The 27,897-nt window shown below is 41.8% G+C and overlaps 1 protein-coding gene across 1 annotated transcript; it reads left to right on the top strand.

Annotated features, from left to right (window-relative positions):
- The first annotated feature begins 194 nt into the window (after positions 1–194).
- On the top strand, positions 195–27,317 carry HSD11B1 (hydroxysteroid 11-beta dehydrogenase 1). Its single transcript, XM_026509069.4, has 6 exons — positions 195–619; positions 1,368–1,498; positions 2,249–2,360; positions 2,491–2,676; positions 24,919–25,062; positions 26,756–27,317. Exons 1-6 carry the CDS (start codon positions 532–534, stop codon positions 26,971–26,973), a joined length of 879 nt encoding a protein of 292 aa, XP_026364854.2. The 5' UTR covers positions 195–531; the 3' UTR covers positions 26,974–27,317.
- The last annotated feature ends 580 nt before the right edge of the window (positions 27,318–27,897 follow it).

Raw genomic sequence — 27,897 nt, 5'->3', positions numbered from 1 at the left:
TTAAGCTTATTTTTCTGTTTTGTGCTGTTATTTTTAATTGCTTCCGACTGGGAGGTGGGGCCAAGAGTGAGATTTGGCTTGAATTTGGCTTGAATTTGCTATTACTCACATTTCCACAGAAACCCCGCACACACTTTCTCTCTGCCTTTGACATACCACTTTTGAAAGGCCGTTGATTCTTGGCATAAATGGTGTTAAGAAGAAGATGGGCTCTGGGTAGGGATGTTCAGGAATCCAGTCCTGTACAGTCATGAGCTTGGCCATCTGGAAGTCTCTTCTTGCTCAATGAAATGGAGTAAACATTGTCCATTATGAAATCCACCACACAGGCTGCCAGGGACGAATGGGATCCCACCCAAAGCCAATCGCTGCTCTGACAGGGAAATTGGCTAGCACTGCCTGAGACTACTCCAGCCTCCCCCGTCCCTGATGTCACAATTCAGAGGCTGCTGCCTGCCTAGGAGGTTGTAGAAAGCTCTGTAGGTTCTCTCTGTGTGTCCTACAGGGCTCCTCGGGCCAGGTCTCTGTCTGATGGCTTTTATGAAAAAATATCTCCCCCCCATTCTGGGGTTCTTCTTGGCCTACTACTACTATTCCGCGAATGAGGAATTCAGACCAGGTAAGTACCAATGTATCTAATTTTGGAGGAATAGATAAAAAAAAAAAACCACAGGGGTGGCTGGAATGTTTCTGAGGATCAAGATGAGTTCCTGATCCCCAAAGTTGCTGAACAAGAGGAACCCTGAGGTGGGACTGTATTCCTGTGTCTTCCAGACATGGGCTCTGGGTAATAGTGATGTGGGGAGGGGTAATCATGTAGCCAACAGATTGCCAAATAGTCCATGCTTTATTTGGCACCCTTAATGGAAAGCAATTTCAGATTCCCTACAAAAATGAGGGTAATTCCAAAATTTACAGCACAGCCAGATAATGGGGCTCTAAGGAGAGACTGATAAGTGGGAGACAAGAAAGGACTCTGGAGTTGATGACTAAATAGAAGTGAGGGAAAATCCCTGGAATCTCTATGAGCACATGTGTTTTGATGATTTTTTGAGTTTTATTTCAAATGAGTAAAATTGGATAGTCCAGAAATGTCTGGAACTCCAGTGTCTTAGCTGAAGCTTCTGTCTATGGACATTTTTAAGAAGGACAGCAAGAAGGCTTGTTTTGAGCAGTCAAGCTGAGCCTCCTTTTCAGAGCATATTTATGAAAGACTTGAACTGTTCCATCATTGATGTATGCAGTTTGAGAAAAGTTGGTCTGGGCTCATAGCCTTTAGCCATTGAGATAAGGTTCCCCGCATCCAGAGTGGAAGGAAGATTGCTGCTGAGTTGGGCATGGCCCTCACTTTCTTTTGGGTTTCACAGAGATGCTCCAAGGGAAGAAAGTGATTGTCACAGGGGCCAGCAAGGGCATTGGAGAACAGATGGCCTATCATCTGGCGAAGATGGGAGCCCATGTGGTGGTGACAGCAAGGTCTAAAGAAACTCTAGAGAAGGTGAGAGCTCTGTGCCCACAGACACATGTACTCCTTATGTCACATACACACGCCAACATACAGAAGCTGGCACATCCAGACATAGACGCAAACACACACACACACACAGGTTCAAGCACCCCCAGGAATATAAAGATAATGCACTTAAGTATTCATTCCTATGCACACACACATCTCTATCTATCATCTATCTATCTATCTATCTATCTATCTATCTATATCTATCCTCATAGACATGCCTATGCACACTCATTTAGACATGGAATCATGGATGTATAGATATGTGCTCGGACACCAAAATTCCAGTACCTACTCATGAATTCATATTCTCATCCCCATTCAGACTCTCAGACTCATGCTTTCTCATATACTCACACTTACAAACCCAAGGATACAAACATTCACAAACTTAGGGCTACTCACATGGAAACTAGCATCCATACCAACAATGAATTCAGATACTTCTATTCACAGAAACTCATAAGCACAAGTCATGAACTTAAACCCCAGCACTGTGATAATTTCGTTATTTATACCCTACCTGAAATACTTCAGACAGAGGACAAAGATCGTGGCAGGTTGCCTTTAGCAACACACACGTTCACTGAACTCATGCTCATGCACTCATGTCTCTACCGTTCGTATCAAAACAGGGTTGTGAGCAACTTCTCATTTAAACCCCCATGACTTCAGAGATTGCCCCCAAAGTCTGCAGCCAAGACCGACACCATTGCTGTTGTGTCCCTACAGGTGGTATCCCACTGCCTGGAGCTTGGAGCACCTTCGGCACACTACATTGCTGGCTCCATGGAGAATATGACCTTCGCAGAGCAATTTGTTGCCCAAGCTGGAAAGCTCATGGGTGAGGCCGCTTCTCCTCCCTCTTCTTCTGGACTCTGCTCTAAGGGTCACCGGGGAGCTCTGGGGAGGGGGAGAACGAGAAGAAAGGTATTGCCCCAGATGGTTTCTCTCAACACAGTCATCTCTTGCAGGGGGACTAGACATGCTCATTCTCAACCACATCACCAACAGTCCTATGAATCTATTTAGTGGTGATATCCACCTCGTGCGCAGAAGCATGGAAGTCAACTTCCTCAGCTACGTGGTCCTGAGTGTTGCCGCCTTGCCCATGCTGAAGCAGAGTGATGGAAGCATTGTTGTCGTCTCCTCGATGGCTGGTGAGTGGGGCAGGGACCAGTATGGAAGGCAGGAGTGGGAAACGTGCCAGGGATGGTGTTGGGGGCTCTGCAGTGAATGTGAAGTTTTATCAGTTTCCATGCAGAGAAGTAACACAATAGACTAGAATTTTAAGCGTTCACAGTGAAAAATCAATCAATCTTCCCAGTGATATTAAGCAAAAGCCGATTCACCGCTTGCCCCTGTACATGAAGAGGCAGGCATAGGAATGTGAGGCTTTGGTGTGTCAACTCAATGAGAAGCACGCATGATGAGGCAAAGAGACACTGTTAAAGAACAAATGGGACCATAAGAAATAAGGGACTATTCAAGGTAGATGGGCTGCAATTCCTGGAAGGAACGGAGAAAGAGCAGTAATTCACAGTGCCCATGAGAAACTTGGTGGTTTGTGATCTACAAATGGAAGTCTAAAGGGACATCCCTGATCCTAAGGGAGAGACCTGGTCACGATGGATAAAAATGATTTTGCTTCTGCCATGACCAAAAGCTATAGGCCGGTGAAGTTAGTTGATGCAACGGTAGAACTGAGAAATAGAATATTTTAACATACAGGTGCCTGATGCGTGGGTTAGGCTAAGGCAAACTGAAATGAAGAACAGAAACAAATACACTATATTAGCCGATCTGCCTAAATTGGGAGTGGTCTCCAAAATCTGAACTCATTACCTTAAAAGTCCTATTGAAACACCAACAGGATAGGGAGAGAGTGTATACAGAGAAATATTCATGAAGAGAACACTGTGTGATCAAGAAAGGTCGTTGACTTTTTGGATGGTGGTAGTATCACAAGTTATCACCAATAAAGAGCTAGAGAGTTTCCAGCTTGGGGGATTCGTTTTGTCATGGGTCCAGGACAGAAGTCCCACACCTATTTGTTGATTAGTCAGAAGGATGTGGCAAACGCCAGGATTAAAGTCTGCAATCTAAATGTGGTTCCTGGCAATGTAAAAACAAATAACCTGAAGACTTTGTAATTCTTAAGTATTTCAAAACCATTATGAGCTATTACTGTAACCAAGAACACCATCTATGTTGTAAAGAATTCTATTTCCTGGACAGGAAAGGCCTGCATAGCGATGGGATAAAAGGGCAGTGTGTCTGTGCTACCCGCCAAATGGAGTGATTGATATGCATCCCTGCGCTTCCCAGACAACACAGACTCCCCACCCCTCCCCAGACACAGCCTCTCTCCAGGCTGAAAGGAAGGGAGAGCTTCCGGATGCATACTGAGTGGGAGGGTGCTGGGCACATCCCCAATCCATCCAAGCGCATTGGCCAAAACCCTCACATCAGTCATGGTGTAGGTGGCTTTAATGATTTAAGTTGATTAAATAATATATCCACTCTAGGCAAAGAGTGTGCTTCATCTTTGGCTAGAGAAATTTAACTTTCTATAATGTACACAGTGTCTTAACGTTGTCAGGAGGAACAAGAATTACTGTAGAAGTCCAAGGACAGGATGAAAGTCTGATAACCTCTGCTTCCACACATCTTCTACACCTACCAAAAGTCACTTCGTAATGTGTGTGGGCTCAGAGATGGAAATTTAGTTGAACTACTATCCTTCACATCTGCTCTTTGTACAGCCCAAAGAGTTCAGCCTGTTTGCTTTGAAACATGTCTGTGAACTTGCAAAGTACAGACAATGCTTTCTCTCCCTAACTGAAGCATTTTTCTGTTCCATGCTATATTTTTTTAAACATCCAGCAAACACATTCATTAATCCCTCCTCCTTAAGATCTGAATTCCACAAATGTGGGATGCTAATCCTCAAATTGATCCTAAGGTCAGCCAAGGAGTATTGGGATGGATTTTTAATCATTCCTTCCAGGGAATGCATTAAGCCATTTATTGAATTATGGTGATAAGCAATTATTATTATCCCCAGTGCATTTCCAGGTATTGCATTACATAGAAATCCTATACTTTGAATACATTCTTTAAAGCCTCAGCTTTAAATACGCTTCAGCATCGAGACACTATTGCTGCCTCTGGGAATTTCCTTACGGTCCACATCTACCCACCATTAAACACCGTTTGGGGCACCTACAGATCAAGTTTCTATGTATATATAATATCTATCATTGATTAGTCTCCCCTCCTTCCACTATGTGCTAGTTTGGCTACGAGTTCAGCTACTCTAACAAACACCCACATTTACACTGGCTGACACAAATCCAAATCTATTCTTCTCTCATAAAACAGCCTGGAGTAAGCGGTCCAAGGCTGATAATGGTAGTTCTGTCCCATGAAGTTGTCCAGGAACCTCTCTGTCTCAGAGCCACCATCCCTGGGGCATTATCCTCACCAGTAAGTCCAGGATGGTTCATTATTAGCACGTCAGAATTCCAGCTACAGAAAATGGAAAAAGAAGGATACAACCTGGAAGTTGTAGCCTCCTCTTCTGCCATGGTTGGCAGCCATTGTGGTCTTTCTTCAAAGTGGATTTGTGTCCAACTGAAAACCAGGGGTTCTAGTTCTACAAAAGACACTGATATTGATAAACAACTAGAAGTGTCTCCCCCATCACCCATGCCAAGATACACATAAGATCAGAAGGCGGTAGTCCCTCTAGGCCACCTCATGTTCCTACTGCATGCCACACACTCCCACTTCAGACTTGATCTCTCCAGACTCGAGGTCTGTCATGAAAACAAAAGCCCTTCCATCAGGCAGCAAGCAGTACGGGACACAGTGGGGCAGGTGGAAGCACAGAAAGAGAATGCTTAGATGATATTTGTGAAACAAACAGAGACAGAGATATTACTACTCCAATATGACTGGAAAAGAAATCACTGAATTGGGCAAAGAACAGTTGAAAACATCTGGAAAAAGTTTATCGGCCATTAATCAAAATGGGTCTTCTTGACTTAGGTTCAATTTTCAAAAAGTAAAGGTCACTGCACTTTCATACCCCTTGGCTCTGTGAACCCTGTAACTATGGCCCGTCCCATCAGTCACACGCATGACAGCCAGAATCCAACTTCTAAGGCTGCCGCTCTGCCCCTCCTTTACTGCCCCTTGGGACTCATGGACAAATCCTGCGATCCTCCTGCCCCCTTCTCCTCTCAGGGACCTCACTTCCCACGAAGTCCTTGTCAGTTCTCACCAGACCCTTTCCTCTTCCTTTTATCCAATACGTTTTGGAAAATTACCTTTAAAATTCCACTTCCTCCCCCCCTCTCTTTTTTGGCTTTATTGGTGATACAAATACTACTTACAACAATTATAGTACAAAGGCTAACCTCACTGGGCCAGCATTAAGTGTAGGGATATTGGTTTTTCTGTATCAAGAAAAATGTTAAGACATATTTTGAAGTGCAACTGCACATAATAAAATTCTGGGTTTCTTTAAATATTCAAAATGAAAAACTAAAGGAATAAGAGAACCCTGCCAATAGCCTCTGATGCTCAGACCTCTCTTTGAGAGCTCCTTAAGTGTCTCTGGTTACCTATTCATTATTTTCCAAGTAAATCCTCTTTTGAAAAGATTAACTTTCTGTATGTACTTTTTAAAGTCTTATTCAAATGTATTCCTTTTCTGGTTTACTCATTTCCAGCATTGCTTCATATATTTTTTTACACAGATGTATAATATTTCAGGCATATTATGAGATGACTAGCCAGGGAAAAATACCTCATAAGACAATGCTCTTGTGGGAAAACTCAAACCAATGTATGAAGTCACTTGTTGGACCTTAACCTGTTTGTGGGTTAAGGGCTGCCTGTGTGGTCTAAACCTACTTCAAGAATTCAACATTACAAAGAGGGAGGAAAAGAAATAAACCAGGTTTCTCAACTACACATATCAACTAACAGGATTTGGAATACCCATAACTGTGTTTTGCATCAAGACAAGAATATATGGATGTTAATCTCATCCCTGCCTTCAGCTCTCCATACCCACTTTTTCCTGAAAGGCAGACAGTGCCTCAATGTATGGATATACCTTGGAGTGTGGTGGGGAGAGGAGGGCCAGCGTCAAGGTCTTGGATGCAAGGGGGCCTAGGAACTAGAGTAGGAAGGCGTGATTTATCCCTCACCCAATTGTTTTATATTTTTCTAAGATGAATCTTTACCCTTAAATCCAATTGCCTCAGAAATAATTTCCAGGAACTACACTTTCCAAGGTGAGTGGAAGTGTTTATACGTGTGAATACAGGTATTTACGTGGGCAGGAGCCAGGTGCTGCTGCAGCCTTCGACTATTTTGAAGAGAATGGGGGAGACGGGGTGTCAGGGGGAGATGAGGTATGCACATTTGTAGATATGTCATCTACAGGGTCTGGACAAAGGCCAAAAAAGAGATTCAAGTGAGAATCAACAACTTGGACATAAAAATTTCAGGAGCCATGGTTGCCTAGATTCAAGAGGTTGTGTTTGGGCAAACCTGAAGGATTGAGACAGAACCTGGACTCATCTTTGGGTTCACTGTGGTACCAGCCCTGAAAAAGGGGCAAGTAGAGATTTGCAAGGGGGGAAGGTGACTCCCTGCTGAAGACAGTAACAATTTAGTACAGATTGAGAACAAGATAATGCTATCCATGACAACCATTGATCTACCTTTCACCCTTGAAAGGCCAGCTAGAGCTTAAGTCATCATGGCTACTTAACCCTGCTAGACTCTTGATTTTGTTCCAGTGCATTTCTTGGTGAAAATAGGAGTGTTCTACCATCATGTCTTTACATTTACTTACCAAGGAGTTTGAGAAGTCTTAGAACAAATACACTCTATTTGGAAATATACAAATAGAAAACTGGATCTTAAGAAAAGAAGAATATGGGGCGCCTGGGTGGCACAGCGGTTAAGCATCTGCCTTCAGCTCAGGGCGTGATCCCGGCGTTACGGGATCGAGCCCCGCGTCAGGCTCCTCCGCTATGAGCCTGCTTCTTCCTCTCCCACTCCCCCTGCTTGTGTTCCCTCTCTCGCTGGCTGTCTCTATCTCTGTCAAATAAATAAATAAAATCTTAAAAAAAAAAAGAAAAGAAGAATATAAGACCTGTTGAATCACTGTGTTGTACACCTGAAACTAATGTAACATTGTGTGTCAACTATACTTCAATAAACCCAAAAAAACCAAAAAGAGTATTTAAAAAGGCCAAAATTAGAGTCTACGCAGATGCACTGCTCGAGTTTCAAATTTGCCTCTTGAATTTTTAAAAAAATTTTATTTGTTTATTTGAGAGAGAGAAAGAGAGCATGAGTGGGGGTGGGCAGAGGGAGAGGGAGAAGCAAAGCAGACTCCCGCTGAGCAGGAAGCCCAAAACAGGACCCCGAGATCATGACCTGAGCTAAAGGCAGACACTTAACCAACTGAGCCACCCAAGTGCCCCATACCTCTTGAATTTTCTTTTTTTTTTTTCTTTTTTTTTTTTTTTAAAGATTTTATTTATTTATGTGACAGAGAGACAGCCAGCGAGAGAGGGAACACAGCAGGGGGAGTGGGAGAGGAAGAAGCAGGCTCACAGCAGAGGAGCCCGATGTGGGACTCGATCCCGGCGTGCCGGGATCACGCCCTGAGCCGAAGGCAGACGCTTTAACGACTGCGCTACCCAGGCGCCCCCCTCTTGAATTTTCTTAACAAAAAGAAAAAAAAAGAGGCTCAGCATACAGATAAGATTATATTCAAAAGAAGAAGGTACTACAAGAAGCAAATAATATCTGAAATAAATTTCTCAGAAGACTGTAAAGTACATGCACAAAGTAATGAAAAGAGCAATGCCCCAACAACTTTCTTAAGTGTGTCCATATTTTAAAAACTACACACACACACACACACACATACACACACTCTATGAATATCTGAAAAAAGAAGAAAAGTATAAAACTGAAAGTAAAAATCATCCATAATCATGCCAATATTTTGGAGAATTTCTTTCCAGATATAGATAGAGACATAAAACAATTATTTTCCTAGTGCCAGACATTTAGGTTCCTTTCAACGTTTTGCTATTTTAAAAATCCTGTAATAAATGTCTTCTGTGTAAATGTGTGGCTGAGTTGATGATTATTTCCTTGATAAATTCCTAGTACTAGATTTACTGGGTGAAATTATAGAAACATTTTGAAGTCTTTTGGTACATGTTTCCAAACTGTTTTAGATACAAGGAAAAATAAAAGACTAGACTTTTTAAATGTATAAAAATAAAAATGAATTTAGATGAATATGAGAATCCTGCCCCATTCCCACCCTGAGTATAGACATGAGGGTTCTTCTCATACCTACTTTGCAGAGTTCACAAAGTTTTTGGCAGTAGGTAAAAGAAAGTTTGTAGGTAAAAGAAAAAGTTGTTTAGTAGTCATAATTTTAATTTCTTTTTTTATTTGTGACAGTGGTGTTCTGTTTTTTATTACATTATATCTTATTTCCTACAGCAGCACATGGCATGTAGTGGATATTTAGTAAAGGCCAATAGTGAATTAATTACATTTTCATGTGTTTATGGGATGTTTATATTTTCTATTCTGTGAATTGTTTTCCCATGAGCCTGCCCATCAAGATGTTAGCAAAACTTTTCTAATAATAAATACACCTACTTGATTTCATATGCAGCTTCTTGTTGCAAATGTTGGCAAAGGCATACCTTTGAAACTCAGCTAAGTATAAAACTGATACAGTGAAAAGTGAATTTGACATGGTGTGAATATAGACGTTTAGACAGTTGGGTTTGACCCAAGAAGAATTCCTGTTGAAATAAGTACTGATTTCAATAAGTAGAAGTCCACTCAAGATATTTCAAGAGGAGGAAGGCCTGGGCAGAGAGAGCATAACTTTACATCTGAGAAATTTATTCTACATATAAATTTGCAAAAGTGTTTGCAAAATATATTCATTCATTTATTTAAAAAATATGAATCGCGGGTCCACTCTGAGCCACACACAGTGCCAGATGCCAGAGCTATGGCAGTGAACAAGGAAGGCAAGGTAAGGGGCATCATTGTGGAGCCCCCATTCCAGTGTAAACCATCGTTACATTGTTTATAGTTACTAAAAAACTGAAAGCAATCTGAATATCCACCACTAGTGACAGGTTTCTAAACTACAGTGAAATACTAGGTAAATTTTTATACATACTGACTATCAAAATCATAATGTTTGAAAGAAAAGTAATTTAGAGAACAGTATATATAGTATGAGCCCAACTGTGTTTAAAGAAAGGGGCTTTTACCTTTCATTTTATAGACCTCGGAACTGTTTATTGCACAATGAGCTTAGAATAATTAGAAAAATTAGAATCATTTTTTTTTAAATAAAAGTAAGGGACCAGGTTCTATATGGTAACCAGAACCAAAATATTTCTCCTCCCATGATGGCTGACTTGAGGGGAGGGAAGGCCAGAGGTTGTGCTCAGTCTCACAAGTGAACAAGCAGATTTAAGTGACTGAAACTTCTGCATTACCAAATTCAAACTACTAAGTGCCATGGTGGGAGTGGAGTGTTGATTTTTGTTGTTTTGTTTTGTTTGTTTGCCTACAAAATTGTCAATTGCTGAGAACTTTATTCCCCCCACAGAGTAGCTGTAAGCGGGACACTCTCATATACTCCTGGTGGGGAAGAGTATGGTTTTTTTTAAATCACTTTTAAGTGGTTTCCACCACTGATCTTTAAAAGTCTAGTGCCTCATTGTCCATTTTGTCTAAACCAACTTGTCAGTAGGTATCAATAGCCTCAGACGTTCTTCCATCATTTCACTTAGCAGACATAATGTTGAGAATCTATCAAGATATAACTGTCAATCCAGTCACAGATGTATGCAGGAAAACATTTACCGCAGGATTTTTTTCAGCTTGTCTACCAATCGCAGGCAAAGCTACCAACACTGAGAATAGCCCACTGAAATGTGCCTGAATCAGCCATCACAGCCAACTGAAAGTTCAGGATCCAAGTAATGCACAGTCCATGTTATTATATGGGTTTTAAATTATTTGATATTTTCCCACAAAGTTGTCTGGTTCAGGAACTCCCATGTAATAGGTGCATAAAATAAATCTTTTATTTCTAGCATTAGAAAAGTAATTAACATTAAATAAATGTTAAACAATATTTAGAGAATATTATTTTTAAGGGGTGCCAGATCACTGGTCCACATTGGACATACATCTGTCTCAGTCTATCCCTGGGGAGGCCGCTGGGCTTATGGCAATTGTAGCTGATGGCAGGGCCCTGTCATACCTGCTTTACTCAGCACACCTGCTCCCCTTCTTCTCTCTCCATTAACCTCTGCTTCATTTGGCACCTGCTTCAACCTGGCTGCCACAGCCCTTTTCTCAGCCTAACAACTCTCAATATGCTTTAAACTTCTGCCCCATGGCCAGCTCTCCTGGTCTCTCAATCTCCCAATTCCAAATCCTCCCTCCCACCACCAGAAGAAGAGGTATCTAATTGTCTCAGCTGAATTTTATAAGTCAATCCCCCAAGTTACTCATGACTTGACCAGCCTGGAGACACAATTATTGACTCAGGGCTAATCAATGAGGCCACGGGGAGGACAGAGTTAGGAAAGAAGCAGGGTGAACAATGGTTGACTTGTCTGAGTTATTTGCATAGCCTTTAGATAATCTTCCTTAAAGACTGCTTCTGTCAGCCCAGGTTTTCCAATGTGAGCAGGACAGGACAGGTTTGTGTCAGGGAGCAGAAGTGGCAGCCTGGCTCAGGATAGCAACGCTGAGATGAGGTGAGGAGGGCGTCCGTACAAGAGGCAGCAATGGTAGCCCGGTGTGAAGTTTCAGAGCTCAGGTGGGCCAAGAAGGGTGTCCGTGTGGCACCTGGCATGGAGTGCTAGAACTAAGAGGGGCGATGGGGACATCTGCAAAGGGTGCTGTCAAGGGGCAGCCCAACCTCGAGTGAAAAGGTTACCCATGTGCCCTGGTAGGAAGTGCCCAGGTGGGATGAGGAGGGCATCCACACAGAAGGCTCGGAAATAACTACAGAATAATTACGTACAAGGGACATTCATCAAATAAGTAATACATACTAAGGATGATGGATCTCGCTGTCAGTGTTACAAATTTGAATGAACCCTGTGATATTGGATTGGACCTGGAGGTGTCTATGAACCAATCATTCTTAATATCCATGAATAGATATGGTAATATAGATATGTATGTCTCTATATGCATGCATATATTCCCAGCTCTGTCTACTGAGAGGACCTGGGAGCACACTGAGTGTCCAGATCTTGGTTTCTAAATATCATTCTCCACTAAAAGGAGCCAAGTATTCTTGGAGAAATGGTTGATTCCAGGGCAGTGCCAGGAAAAGTTTAAGATGAACCTGAAAATCTTGTGCCAGTAATTTAAAAACTGCCCAAAGAATAATAGGGAGATGTTACTAGGACACAGAAACTTTTAAAAGGCTCCCACTAGCCAAACCTGGCACCATTGGGACATTCAAATAAATAATGATAATAATGGATTATAACCCATAAGATACAATAAAAATCCATGATGATATAAATAAATACATGAACAAATGGGGAGTGGAGAAGGCATTTCCATACAGTGGAAAGCTAAATGAGAAATATAGAAGGAGTGATGAAATTAGAAATAATTAGTAATAATTCAAAAAAATAATTAGTAATAATTCAGCCAGAAAGCATCAGTGGATGCCAAAACTAGTGGATAAAAGTTTAATAAGAAACATGGTATTTATACAGTCTTAAAGTACCACCCTACTCAACAACAGAAAAACAATGATTCAAAAATGAACAAAGGACTTGAACAGACATTTCTCCAAAGAAGACACGCAAATGACGAATGGGTCTATGAAAAGATACTCAACATCACTACTTATCAGAGAAATGTAGACCCAAACCATAATGAAGTATCACCAACAACTGTTGGGGTGGTCATTATAAAAAATAAGAACAAAACAAAACAAAATAAAAACAAAAACAGAAAGTAACAAGATCTGGTGAGGATGTAGAGAGACTAGAACCTTCGTGTACTGTTGGTGGGAATGTTAAATGGTGCAGCCACTATGGAAACTAGTGTAGAGGTTCCTCAAAAAATTAAGAATAGAATTACCGTATGATCCAGAAATTATATTCCTTGGTATATACTCAAAAGAACTGAAAGCACACCTCAAAAAAAACCCAATAACTTTATACTCCTATTTATAGATGCATTATTCATAATAGCTAAATCATGGAAGCAACCCAAGTGTCCATCAGCAGATGAGAGGATAAGCAAAACGTAGTATATACATATAATTCAGACTTAAAAAGAAAGAAAACTCTGATAAATGCTACAACATGGATGGACCTTGAGGACAAGTGAAATAAACCAGTCACAAAAAGGCAAATATTATATAATTACACTTGCATAAGATACTTAGAGTAGTCAAAATCATAGAGATAGAAAATGGATGGTGGTTGCCAGGGGCTAGGGGTATGGGGGAATGGGGAGCTATTGTTAATAGACACACAGTTTCAGTGTGGCAAGATGAAAAGAGCTCTAGAGATGGATGCTGGTAATGACTGGCAGAACAATATGAATGTGCTTAATACCATTGAACTGTACACTTAACATTGGTTAAGATAGTTGTTTTTTTCTAAGTACCATCCTACAAAATGTTGTAGGAGGTTGAATGGTGACCCTCAAAAAGATGTGTCTATGTCCCAACTCCCTGAACTTATATATGTGACGTTATTTGGAAAAAGGGTCATTGCAGCTGTAATTAAGGATTTTGAGATGAGATCATCCTGGATGACCTGGGTAGGCTCTAAATCCAATGGCAAATATCCTTGAAAGAGACAGAAGAGAAGACATGGACATAAGGAGAGAGCTGTGTAAAGAGAGAGGCAGAGTTTGGAGTGATATAGCTATGATGAATGCTGACAGCCACTAGAAGCTAGAGAAAGAAGGGAGGATTCTCTCTCCCCTAGAACCTTTGGAGGGCGTGCAGCCCAGCCAACACCTTGATTTCAGACTTCTGGTCTCCAGAACCATGAAAGAGTAAATTTCTGTTGTGGTAAGTCAGCCAGCTTGTAGTAACTTGATATGGCAGGTCTAGAAAATGAATAAAGTACTTTCCACATTTTTTTTTTATTTTAAAGATTTTATTTATTTATTTGACAGAGATAGAGACAGCCAGCAAGAGAGGGAACACAAGCAGGGGGAGTGGGAGAGGAAGAAGCAGGCTCATAGCAGAGGAGCCCGATGTGGGGCTCGATCCCATAACGCTGGGATCACGCCCTGAGCCAAAGGCAGACGCTTAACCGCTGTGCCACCCAGGCGCCCCACTTTCCACATTTTGATAGTCGCATTGTGGTTATGTCCAAGGATGCCCCTCTGTGTAGGAAATGCACACTAACATATTCGGGGCGGTGGGACATTGGGTCAGCGATGATCTCCATTACAGCAATTATTCCCAAATGGTTCAGGAAGGGGAAGGGAGAGGTCCTTTGTACTATTCTTGCAACTCTTCTCTAAGCTTGAAATTATTTCAAAAGAAAAAAAATCCCCATCCTAGGGATCCAGTGACTTGGAAGAGGTATGAGGGCGGATTTTGTGGGACTTTCTCGTGAGTTCCTTGGAGATCCCCTGTAGGAGATGTGCTAATGTTTCCTCCAGCTCACCCCTTTTGGCTTCTTCCTCAGCTCCAAGGCTTTGATCAACCCATCCCCCTGGGCCCAGTCCACCCCACCATCCCTGGGCAGGTGACCCCAGGCCAGCTCCCCTCCATGGGCTCCACATTTGGTTTCTGAGAAGCCTGATGCTTACTGATATATTTAATCCCACATTGCACTTAACCAGTTCCCAAACTCCAGTGGACACTTGCAAAGGTCTCCAAATAATCTTAAAGCCTCTCTTATGACGGGAATGCAAATGCCTCCCTGACCCCCAGTGGATGAACACGTATGACAGTAACAACTCTCCTTTCTCCAAGCATAACTATTTAGGCTGGATGTGGGTGATTAGGTAATACTAGTGGAACTGGTGGGCCCAGCCTTCAACTGTGGGGGCTCTTGAAATCTACTCTCTTAGTCTCACCTTGGGAGATGTGTTTATGCTCAGATCAAAAGGAAGAGTCACATTTCATGGCCTTGTACATGCACAGGAAAGCTCTTGCCAAAGTCATCTTGCAAAACCTAGCTAACAGGTTTTATCTTACTTATCTCTGCTACATTTTGCACTGTTTCAACATCATATCCTCCTCTTTTGTGTTCAGCCAAAACACCCCTCCCCCCCCCGCCCCCTGGTGTCATGTCCTCTGGCCACCCTGAATGCTTTGTCGCAGTTCTCTTCATGCCGAAGTCTTACCGTTGGTTTCCTTAAGATTCTTTCCCTCCTGAGCCCTCTTCTCTTCTCACTCAACATACTCTCCCTCGGCATTGCCATCCATTCCCATTGCTTCAATTACCACTGGATTGTGGGTTTTCTCACTACTTACAATGACACCTCAGGTTCTCCAATGCCTGGAGTAGAAACATGGATTTATCTTTAGAACCCAACTCAACCCAAACAACTCAAGAGGTTAGACCCTGCGGGGCCCAGCTCAGGAAATATTTTTAGGAAGAGCTGGATAAAAGGGGCAGGATCCAGGATGAGTTCCCAGCCTCGAAGCCACCAGGGCATGGTGAACCCCAAGTTGGGGCTTGCTCCGTAGAATATGTGGTGCATTTGCCTGGGGTCGCTCTGAAAGTCTGAAGGCAGGCAGAAATGAGTCTTTCCATCCTGCACGCTTTCTTCAGAGCTCTCAACTCAAGCAGTTTGAAATCTGCCTTTGAAATGGAAATACTGTAATTTCAAAATCTCAGCAGGGCAGTTGGGGATGGAGGGTGTGGAGTGGATGAACAAAAGCTCCGAGGCCTGCTTTTGACCTCTTCTTCTCAGCTAACAAGCTCCAGCGCACAGCTAAGCTGCCAGCCCTCTGGCTCTAGCTGTTCCTACAGTGGCGAAGTCCCAGCGTTTCTGGGACAGAGCTAATTGCAAACAGTATGTCCCATTCATCACCAAGTCTGCACTCTTACTTGTCAGACTCCATGTCCCATATTTTGCTTCAGAAAATATGATCACCAGAGCTCTGTTTCTCTACGGGCTAAAACTTCCCAGGAGAGAAATCAAGCTCACATACATCTACTCTGCTGTGATGGCTCCATTCTCCCCACGTAAACGAGACTCGACCTCGGGCAGAAGCACTCAGGCTTCTACCCCTTCACTTTCATGACAGTTTCATTCAAATTAGTACATTTATTTACTTGTTCATTTGACTTAATTAAGCTCATACTCTGGCATGTTTTCCAACTGGTAGTTGAACAAGTGAATCTTGTGGGCTGCAGTCGGAAAACAACTTTATTCTTTCCCGCAGACCCATTTATGGGTTTGCTCATCCCTGAACCTGGATGTGATGGCAGGCAGACGGCAACGCTCTAGGATAAGAAAAGATCCTCTGGCTGCCTCCAGTCTCAAGAAAGGTCTCCCTTCAGTAATTAAAATGTCCGGTCATGAGTTATTTCACTAAAGCTTCCCCCCTGACCAAGCTTGAGCCTACTGTAGGAAACAGGGGTAGGAAAGAGAGATGGGTTCAGCTTCTCCTCCTGTTCCCTATCTCCTCCTCACTTACCAGGATCCCTCTAGCCTCTCTTGTTTGAAAGAAGGGGGGGGGGGCACAGGAAAGAACGGAGGTTCAGGAGGGGTAAGGCCTTACTTGGCTGGCACCAAGCTAATATACCACTGAACTCTGGTCACAGCAAATGTTCAAAGCTCATGCTCTCTGAGCTGGGAGGATGACCAAACCCGATTCTTGCATTGGGTGTTTTTGTGGGGTCTTCAGGAAGCCCCTGCTGGAACTCTGCTAGTTCTGGTGATGCGGGCAGCAGGCGCTCATGTGATGTATTTCCCTCTGGCCCTGGGAGTACAGTGGGAATACGGGCAGATACACTCACCACTTGGGGCTGTCCTTTGGGACAGGATTGGAAACGGCTCTGGAGAAGAAGGGATGAGCGCTAGGACAAAGCCCCTAGGGTGGCGGCAAACGGAGTGTGGGCTGGATGTCCAGCTTCCTACAGGAAGCCTTCCTTCCCTTGTGTATGACACAGTTTGCACCCGCTCTGTAGGGGCCTTGCCCGTAGTGAACAGAGCCTCTTAGGTGGGGTCAAACCCCAGTCCTTGGTGCCCCTCAAACTCCTCGGGACTAGCTCTCCATGAGGTGCCCTTGGAGCTTCTCTCACAAGAATGGACATGAGGGGGAAGGCCCACCCTTTCTCCTTGGAAGGTCACTGAGATGCAGCTCATTTCCTTTCCCTACTCCACGCCCTCTGGCCACTCTGCTTTCAGGCCCTTTCTGCCCTCAGGATGGTTGAAGGTCTGCATGTTACAAACACATTTTTGGTTTTGTGGTTTTTCGCGTTTTTGCTTATCTGTGTTACCACAAACGCTGTGGAAGGGCACAGGCAGTCTGGAACCTCCCTTCAGAAGATGGAGGCATTTGCCAGTTTGCTCTCAGTCTTTGAACCTCAGCTGAAACTAGAGCAGGAGAAGTCAATTTTTAACATCCTGTTACATGTTATTTATTCCATCTTGGCCAGGGCCCCTTTACTCATGGAACTTTTCTAAAAAATAAAAGTCTGGGTTTTTAGAGGGGTCTTGCTCTTTTCAGCTTTCTGAAACTTCTAAATATATTTTACATACAGCGGAATGCAGATGTTCCCTCACACAAGCCAATCAGCATTATATGGGGAAATGTTTAAGAACAGCTCTGTGAATAGAAAACAGACTTTTATGAAATGCACCCGGGTTGTTTTTGAAATAGTGAGCACCTAGGAGATTCTTCTTCCTTCTTTTCTCTTTTTTTCTGCTTTTTGATGTTTTAGCTTTTCTTTAGCGAGCCTAGACTGGTTCACAAAATCCTTTATCTGCAACTCCAAAATCCAAAAAGCTATGGGAAGGGCTGGGGGGCAGGGTGGGGGTGGGTGGGTGGGAGCTAGGAATACTAAGAACTTTTTTCCCCTGTAATTAATTCTCTATAGTTAATTTAACTTGAACTGAAGGGAAGCTACTTGAAGCTTTTATCTCAGTATGAACTTTCAAATATTTTAGTGCAGAAATAATAATGTGTTTGCTTACAGCATGCCTCCCCAGGCCCTACTGGGGAGTGTTATGTAATATACAGTATAAACCCCAGACCACCTCCTAAAATTCAAAAATAATTCTGAATTCCTTAACACATCTGGCCCTATGGGTTTTGGACAAGTGCTTATATTAGCCTATACTTTTGAAGAGGAGAAAATACAAAGAACTGTGTTACTATTTTTCTTGTTCTACTAGCTTCTCATTGTAACTAACTCATCCCCACCTCCAGTCTTTGTACAAGCCATTCCCGTGTGTCCCAGGCCCTTCTGTACCTTCTCTCGTCAATGCAGAGTTCACAGTCTCCCTCCTGAAGGTGAAGTTTGAAGTTTCCTAGGTTAGTCCAATATCTGTCTTCACCTAAATATCAAGTTTAGATTTGGGACGAATGGTTTCCCAGGTCACACTAGTTTGGAGTTTAAAGAGACACAATAACTCATAATTTAGTGATAGCTCACCCAGCTGCTGTCATAAGACTTCGGTGCCTTCCAAAGACCTTCCCTCCCCCCTTCTGGGAGTTCCTAGATCAGGTTCAATGAGTTTAAATCACCATGCATCTCCTGCTCCCACAACCCTCAAACCCACCATAAATATGTTTTATGGATGAAGACCTTCTTTCCTACTGAACCCTTCAACACAGCCCTCTACCCCAGAATACAGACTAGAAAACTCTGGGAAGGGAATAGACTCAAATCGGCAGTTTCTCTCCATATTTGTTTTTTTTTTTTTTTAAGACTTTATTATTTTTAAGTAATCTCTACACCCAACATGGGTCTTAAAATTATAACCCCAAGATCAAGAGTTGTGTGCTCTACCAACTTAGCCAGTCAGGTGCCGCATCTCTCCATATTTGAATCTGAGAATTACTGGTTTAAAGGTTTGCAGATCAATGGCAGGTCACAAAATTTAAGTGATAATGAATGTCAATGACAGATGCAGTGTATCTCACGCATGGTTTTCATAGCAAAGGTTAAAGAGTTTTCAACAGTCTTTGTCCAGTCTTGACCCTTCCCTAATAATTCAGTATTTTTCTTCACCATTTAAAAATATTTTTTTAGGGGTGCTTGGGTGGCTCAGTTGGTTAAGCATCTGCCTTCAGCTTGGGTCAACACGGGATCCCAGTGTCCTGGGATCGGGCCCCGCATCAGGCTCCCTGCTCAGTGGGGCATCTGCTTCTCCCTCTCCCTTTGCCTCTCTCCCCACTTGTGCTCTCCCTCTCTCTCTCAGATAAATACACAAAGTCTTTAAAAATATATTTTTAAACCATGCATCTATCTGGTGAATTTTTCCAGAAGTTTTCTGCCATGTCCGGCTATTTCTCTACCTCTCTCTTCTCTTCCTCTTTCTTTCTCTCTTCTCTCACCCTCCTCTCTGGAACAACAAACAAACAAACAAACAAACAAAATACCACCAACAACAAAAATCTCTCCCTTTCTTCTGCAAAACAATTCGAGATCTTCTTTGTGCTTTGAACATAACCTAAGGCATAATTAAAGATAGAAAGTGGAATACACTAAGTTTCCTTAGTAGGACAAAAATCACTGCTATAGGAGTTCAGACTATGGTTCACATGGTCTCTTGCTTCTGCATCCCTGTTGCTACCTGGACAGACACATAAAATACCACAGTCAATATCTTTATTATCATCTAGAAGGGCACAGTGAGCTGAAATGTCAACCTGGGACCTGTGAATGTGACCTTATATGAAAAAAGGTCTTTACAGATGTAATAAAGGTAAGGATCTCAAAATGAGCTCTGGGTTATATAGGTGGGCCTAAATCCAATGGCAGGTATCCTAATAAGAAAAGTAAGACACAGACAAAATTGGAGAAGGCCACGTGAAGAAGGAGGCAGAGACTGGAGTGATGCATTGATAAGCCAAGGAACACCTAAGATTGGCAGCAGACATCAGAAGCTTGCAGAGGCAAGGAAGGATTCTCCACTTGAGCCTTTGGAGAGAACATAGCCCTGCTGATACCTTGGTTTTGGCCCTGCTGATACCTTGGTTTTGGACTTGTAGTCTCCAGAAATATGAGAGAATAAATTTTGTCCCCTCAAGCCACCAAGTCTGTGGTAATTTGTTATGGCAGGCCTAGAAAACTAACACAAAGGGACTAGTAGTGACTAGCCCAATGGGTAGCCTAGTCTGTCAGCTTAGAAGTGAAAATAATACTGTTATTCATAAATTTTGCCTATTTGGGGGCTTAATTGTCAAGCAGAGAGAATCTTTACTAATTCAGGAATGGCTGGATTTAACACATGACTTCTGAAAAATACTCAGATAAGGAACAGTGGCTTCTGACTGAGTGATGTATAGAATGGTTGAATCACCATACTGGACACCTGAAACTAATATAACACGGCACGTTAGCTATACTGGAATTAAAATAAGATTAAAAAAAAAAAGAACAGTGGCTTCTATTGAGAAAATATCCCCTACTCCTTGAAATTGTGGGCCACTAGAGTCAAATTTGAACCCTGATTTGACTCCCAGTTCTCCTACTCATTAACTATGTGACTTTAGGCAATTATTTAGCCTTGACCCTAGCACATAAGCGCTAAGTAAATGTTAGCTCCTATTTAGCTCCAATTTTTGTGATTATTTTGTTTTTCTGCTCCAGATGGCTGCTTGTCTGTTTGCTTCTCCTTTTCCATGGCTGGAAATGGTTACCTAAGTCCCAACCTTACATGACTTTTTAGTTTAAAATCCAACAGCTGCTAGTTGGAGTCCTTGCATCACTTATTTCAATATCTTGAAAGAGACCACGATCTATGTTCAAGCCATTGTGCATATTAGCTATCACTCGCCTGACCTTCTACGGCTGAGAAGGCAAAATCTTTTTTTTTTTTTAAGATTTTATTTATTTATTCGACAGAGATAGAGACAGCCAGCGAGAGAGGGAACACAAGCAGGGGGAGTGGGAGAGGAAGAAGCAGACTCCCAGCAGGAGGGCCTGATGTGGGGCTCGATCCCAGAACGCTGGGATCACGCCCTGAGCCAAAGGCAGACGCTTAACTGCTGTGCCACCCAGGCGCCCCAGAAGGCAAAATCTTGAAGGATATGTATGTAAGAAGGCAATGGTGAGCATTTCCAGAACTCTGAAGCCCTTTTAAATTTTATACATTTGAACCTACTTATATATTCTTTCATAATCTATGCCTTTGATTTCATGCTTTAAAAAGTGTCTCTTACCTTGATATCATATATTGACCCTCATTTTGTTATTGTACTTTCCACATATACTTTGGATTTTTTTGTTAGAAGGGCACTTTTCTCCAAGTAGCCTATTTGTCGTAACATAATCTTTTGAATAGCTCATAGTTTTCTCACCAATTTGAAACATGAATACTAATAACGATCGCATTTACTAAATACTTTTTATGTGCCAGAGTTTGTGCTAAGTATACTACAAGGATTATTTCAGCTTAGCAGTATTATTATCCACATATGACAGCTATGAAATGGCATACTTGGGATTCACACTCAGGTCATCTAATTGTAGAACTCATACTTTTAACCACTATGCTACTCTTACAAATAATTTGGGTCTATTTTTAGCTTAACAATAGAAAACATTTTTGACATTACTGGAAGTCCAGATTTAAGGTTGACTTGGCTCAAGCTCAACGTCCTCATGATTCTCTTGGCTCTGCTCCCTTCCATGTGTGACTTCATCCCCAGGCTGGTAGTGAGATAGCTGCAGCTACTCTAGCCCCCATATCTACGCACAAAAATGTCCAGTAGAAGAGAAACAAAATGGCTACTTTAAGAAACTCTCCCAGAAGAATAAAGAATTTTCTCAGATTCTCCAACAAAATTCTCCTCAAGACATTGGTCCAAAATGGAGCACATGCTCATTCCTGTGTCAATTATGGGCCAGGAGATTAGATTAAATCAATTATACAAACCCAGACCTAGCGTTAGAGATAGTATCAACTCTCCTTTGGAACACGGGCAGCACAAAAGTAAGAAGGACTATCTATAAGGATTAGGTTCAGCTCTTTAATGCAGAAAAGTTAAAATAGCAGTAGATTAAATAAGTTAAAAGATAAATCAATCTGGAGGTAGGCAGTACCCTGGAGGTAGGGCTAGAATGGAGGCTCCATGGTCACACAGTTTCCCTCCTCTCTCAATGCTCTGTCATTCTCAACATGTGTCTTCTACTTCATGGTCCTAGACAATTATGGAGCCACAACCATCATATCCACCTTCAGGCACCAAGAAGGAGGAAGGAGTGGAAGGGAGAGACTGATTTCTTCTTTTAAGGACATATCCCAGAAATCACATGATACATTTCTGTTTACAACCCATTGGACAGCACTTAGTCATTTGGCAACATCTGGCTCAAAGAAGCTGAGAAATGTGGACTTTATCCCAGATAATTATTTGCCCAGACACACATCAGAGATTCCACTACTAAAGAAGAGCAAAAGATATATTGAGAGCGTGCTAGCAGTCTCCACAACAGGTGGGAACATGAATTCAACTGGAGTTCGGTTAAAGAGAAGGAAATTTGAGCATAACCTAAGGCATAATTAAAGACAGAAAGTGGGATACACTAAGTTTCCTTAGTAGGACAAAAATCACTGCTATAGGAGTTCGGACTATGGTTCACATGGTCTCTTGTTTCTGCAAGAGAGAGGTAGAGAAATTTAGGCAACCAACAATGTGTCCTGAAGCCCTGATGGAGTCTTTGGTCCTGTCCTAGACTAGTCAACAACCCAGTGGTATCAGATACTCTGGTTGGACATCGTGTGCCACACACACCCATTCCTGGAACTTGACTGTAGAGTCAATCCAAGCCAAAACTCATGATTGAGAATGGAGTAGGAGTGGTTCCCTAAAGAGATTTGTTTGTGTTTTTTTGAAGAGTTAATACATTAAGAACTGAAGTTCAGATCAAAGATATTAAGCTTTTGTTCCAAATTGTTTTCTAGTTTATCATCTACACTTTACCTTTATAGTGATGTTATTATAGCTATTGCTTTCACATATGGAAGTTTTACATTTTATATAATCAAATATTTCTTGCCTTTACATATTTTTTTCTACTTTTCTGTTAGAATGATCTTTAATAATGGAGGATATGATGAATATTCACCTATATTATCTTCTTTCCTGATTGAATGATTTTTTATCAGTCAGAAGATGCATTCTGCTGCACATATAACAAAAACTCCACTTACAATCACTTAACACTAAATAGTGCTTTTCTCAGGTAATAAGTTCAGGGTTGGTTTGGTGGACTTACTAGATCTTCAAGAATCCAAGCTCATTCCACATTTCTGTGCTATAATCCTTAATATGTAGCTTTTCCTCAAGTTCACAAATGACCACTGCAATTCTAGGCATCACATCTGAAGTACATTTAGGATGAAAGAAGAGAGGCAAAATGTAAAAACTGCATGCCACCTGAATCCACCTATTTCATCAGGAAATTAATATCTTTCCTGGACACCCCCTCTGTTAGATTTCTCATCGGCCAGAACTAGATCGCTTGGCCACACAAAAGAGCAAGGGAATCCTGAGGAAATAAATATTTTTATCTGAACACACTGCTGTCTTGAGAAAAAGTCAGATTCTATTATTAAAAAGGAGGAAATGGATATTGAGTAGACAACGATGTCTGCCATACTTTACATCTAGAATTTTTTGGATATATAATATAGAACAAGGAGCTACTAATTTTTTCCAATGAGTTAACCAACTTTCCCAGCATCTTTATTGAATAAGTCATTCTTTTTTCATTGATTTGGCAAGAAAATTCATTTAAGAACTTACAGAGTTTCCAATTCCAATAATAGCAGAGGGATACCTAACAGATCATCCTGCCCCAGATCAAATTTTGGACAAAATATTGAAAACAACCATTGAAAGCACTGGAGAGAAAAAGCAAAAGCTGACAAAAACTGGAGAGTTGTTGCTACTTGAAAAGAGGAAAGGGGGAACTGACACTAGGTGAGTTTCCCAATTTTATAGCCTATGCCTAAGGGTAGGCCACAATCAACACCGTATCTGGGATAGACATCTGGCATCTTACTACCTTGAAGAACCAGAAAGAAGAGTTTAGGGTTTCTGTAGCAGCCAGAAAGTGGAGGGGAACATCCTGGAAAGGAAAGAGCCACAGTGGAAGAGTACCAAATTTCATACATAAACTCCTCCAAAATCTGTTTGTCCCCTGAATTACACATGGGTAGTGTAGATACCAAAAAGCCCAGAATAAATAATTCAACAGAGATTTTAGCTGGAACTTACTGCAAGAGACACAGGGTTTCAGCCAAATTAAATGCCCACCTGAAAAAAAACAAAAACAAAAATCAATACTCTTTGGAGGAATATGACAGAATCCAGAGACTCTATAATGTATCACTCAAAATATCAAGAATACATTGCAAAATTACTCCACATACAAAAATAGGAAATATGACTGATACTCAGGAGGAAAGGCAATCAATGGAGATCAATCCTTAAATGACCCATATTTTAGAGTTAGTAGACAAGAATTTTAAAGTAGCTGTTATAACTCTTTACTCAGCAAGGAGTCTGAGGTCTCAGGCGCCTTCTAATCCCTCCCCTTGGAAAAGGGATGATGAATAGGTCACCCTATTAGGCATATGTTTACATGTCCTCCTCCAAACTGGCTGAGAATTAACCAGGGTGATGAAAGTAAGAAAAGCAGTTTTAAGCAGAAAAGCAAAGACAGGGATTTTCATTTCCTTTGTATAGAAAGAAAATCAATAATAGGTTGCTGTGTTGGCAGAGAGCTCTTGCCAAACGCTTGCATCTCTGCTGTCTTGGGTCAGGGGTAGCAGAGTTAGCGGCTGTGGGATTACATGACTCTTTTGTAGTCCCACTTATTTACCACCCTTACTAAAATCTAACCAATCTTTCTTCAGTGACGCCTTTCCTGCAGCCCACCCCACCTCCCACCCCAGTCTCTTCAAGGGAAGTTTCTTTGATACCGTAATAATCTTTTTTTCTTTCAGAAATGCAACACGGCATGATAATCTCTATAAGAGTAAAGAGAAACTATGCCTCAAAGGGTAAAAGGATTCCACAGGGGTTACAAATCCTACTACAGATAAAGCAAAGATCATCTCTGTAGAAGCTAAAATGGGTCACCTTCTTAACCCATTTCCTTATTATTTAGGGAAAATGACTAGTCCACTTATTGCGCCCTATTCTGCAAGCAAGTTTGCCCTGGATGGGTTTTTCTCCTCTATCAGGATGGAACATTCAATGACCAAGGTCAATGTGTCGATTACTCTCTGTATCCTCGGCCTCATAAACACAGGTAAGGTGAAGAGAGTGGAATAAACAGCCTGCATATGATTGCCTGCCTTACCATTATGGGTAAAGATGGTGTTGAACACCTTGACTTCTGTGTCATGCACTAAAAGCCAGCGAGAGCACCAGTCTCCACTTAGTGAAGCACTTCCATCACTAGTGGAGCCTTTGACTATTATTCTTTGACACTTCTTTCCATTCTGACACCAGACTCATCTGTGTTCTAAGTGACACCAGACTCATCACTTAACTCTAATCTGAACACTTCACATCCTCAGGAACTCTCAGTGGCCATTACTTTCCTCTTTGAGGCTTATCAAGTCCAAGTTTGTTATTCTTAATACCATCACCAGTAATAAGACATATTGATATCATGAACCTTCTTTTTTTTGGTAAGTAATCTCTACACCCAATATGGGGCTCAAACTTACAACCCCAAGATCAAGAGTTGCTTGCTCTATTGACTGAGCCAGTCAGGTGACCCTCATAAACCCTTTGATATGATGCACTGAGGACACGATGTCATTTTTGTGATATTCTTGCCAAAAATGCATAGCCTCACTCCAATCATGAGAGAAAAATAGACAGAGGCACCTGGCTGGCTCAGTCGGTAGAGCATGAGACTTGATCTCAGGGTTGTAAGTGTGAGTCCCACGTTGGGCACACAGATTACTTAAAAATAAAATCTTTTTTTTTTTTAAAAAAAGAGAGAAAAATGGACAAACCCAAACTGACATTCTACAAAACAACTGATCAATACTCTTCAAAAGTGTCAAGGCCATGAGGGACAAGGAAAGAATGAAAAACTGTCACAGATTGGAGAGAAAATAAGAAGAAATGACTACTAAGCGTAATCCTGGCTAAGACCCTGGAACATAAAAAGCATGTTAGTGAAAAAAATAAGGTCTGTGTTTTAGTTAGTAAAATTGGCCTAATTATATTGTACCTTGATAACTGTACAGTGCTTATGTGCGATGTTATAATTAGGGGAAGCAGGGTGAAGGCTACAAGGGAATACTCTGCACAATTTTTACAACTTTTCTGCTAAGTTCAAATGCAAGTTTACCTAGAATAGGTACAATAAGAAAACTTTATTTAGAGAGTAACTGAGTAAACTTAGTAGTAGTTACAGAACAAGAGAGAAAGAAAGACACAGTGAAACAAGGATAGAAAGAGAAAAAGCTGTACCACAAGGACATGGAAATTTGGAAGAGATGAAGTAACTTCCCTTCCAAAATGAAAGTGGTTCGTGTTGACAGAAAGCAAAGGCCTGGATTCTTGTCCATCTCTTCCTTTTACGAATTAGTAAATCGTTATCACACAGCACTCGGCTTTGCCGACTGACACTTTCCATTAGCTATTGGGTCTTGATATAACTTCTATCCTCATTCTGCTCCCCCATGTTATTCCCTCACCCCAACCAAAACACTCGAGAGAGAAGCACGATTTAAATCTCTCAATCACTTCTAACTGCCCCCCACCCAATCTTCATCCGGGAAGACAGGACCCACATTAACTCCAAGCCTCCCTTTGCACAGCAGGCCCTAAATGTACCTGGTCTTCTGAGAGGGCCGGTGGGCCTTGTAGAGCAGGCACCGGCAAACAGCCCCTAATAGCTAAGCTGTTACTGTCTGTAGACTTTCCGTCTTGTAGACTCTACTGGCCTTGGATAACCCCGCTCTTCTCTCATCATTCTGCAGACACAGCCATGAAGGCCGTTTCGGGGATACTCAACATAGAAGCATCTCCAAAGGAAGAATGTGCCCTGGAGATCATCAAAGGGGGAGCTCTGCGTCAAGAGGAAGTGTACTATGACAGCTCGATCTGGACAAATCTCCTGCTGCGAAATCCAGGGAGGAAGCTCTTGGAATTCTTGTCCTTAAGACGTTATAGTTTGGACAAGTTTATAAAAAACTAAACACTTCCTTAAGGTGGGGCATGGTAAGGGAGCTTTGTGACTGTTCTTCCCGATATTTATCTGAGCTCCATCCATGAAGGCATCTCTGAGGAGAGACAAATGGGTTTCCCAAGAGAGTTGGAAGTCACACATCACATTTCACAATCTGAAGGTGTTCCTCTAACACTTGCACAGTGGAAACGTAATTATAATGAAGGTCATGAATCACTGCAACCCACAGTTGTGAAATTGATAGTAACCATAGGTATAACTAAAAGGTAGTTCTATCAAATTTACCTCGTATATAATATTATGATTAATACAATATTAATTATAATAAAGGTCATATCAATGTTGTAAATTCATGATTAGTAGCTCTAAATTCAGTTCATTCACTATGGTCCTTTAAAACCATAACCTCTACAAGCGAAAATTTTCAGTGTTCATTTCGTCTTTTGTGGTCTGGACCTTTTCTCCTTTCTTGAGTTGAAGAAATCACCCTACTCTTCATTTAATGGACATCGTGTCCATACCATATCGTGTATTTCAGATAGTCTTTATGCTATTTTATATTGCTCCTCTGGGAAGGACAGCTGGGTGTATATAAATCACTAGGGCAAACCCATGGGAGTGGAAGTCCCTGGGAACTCGAGCCACAGAACCTCCACATGTTTATTGCCCTCAGACTGCAGCTCCGCGTTATGTGTGAACTCTCAACTGTGTCTTAGAAGTCTGGAGAGCAGGGAATGGAGTTCCATCCTGCCACTTACTCATTTCGTCATTTATTCATTCAACAAACATTTATCAAACACTTGCCAGGCATCACCTGACTACGACCAAACAGGTAACAGAAATCAGCTATATTAACAACTCAGCAAAGCCCCGTATTGGTCAGGTCCCCAACAGGTAAGAGATGGCAAAGTAGATAATTTTAGTAGGCTTTAA

The sequence above is a fragment of the Ursus arctos genome, unplaced genomic scaffold, assembly GCF_023065955.2.
Source record: "Ursus arctos isolate Adak ecotype North America unplaced genomic scaffold, UrsArc2.0 scaffold_2, whole genome shotgun sequence".
Classification (NCBI taxonomy): Eukaryota; Metazoa; Chordata; class Mammalia; order Carnivora; family Ursidae; genus Ursus; species Ursus arctos.
Note: the sequence above shows the minus strand (reverse complement) of the source record. Positions and strands in the feature narration are given on the sequence as shown.

Excerpts from the sequence above, each read along its gene's own strand:
- HSD11B1 (XM_026509069.4), top strand. The coding sequence starts at position 532 with ATGGCTTTTATGAAAAAATATCTCCCCCCCATTCTGGGGTTCTTCTTG. Across the intron at positions 620-1,367 it reads GAATGAGGAATTCAGACCAG|AGATGCTCCAAGGGAAGAAA; the intron begins GTAAGTACCAAT and ends TGGGTTTCACAG. Across the intron at positions 1,499-2,248 it reads CTAAAGAAACTCTAGAGAAG|GTGGTATCCCACTGCCTGGA; the intron begins GTGAGAGCTCTG and ends GTGTCCCTACAG.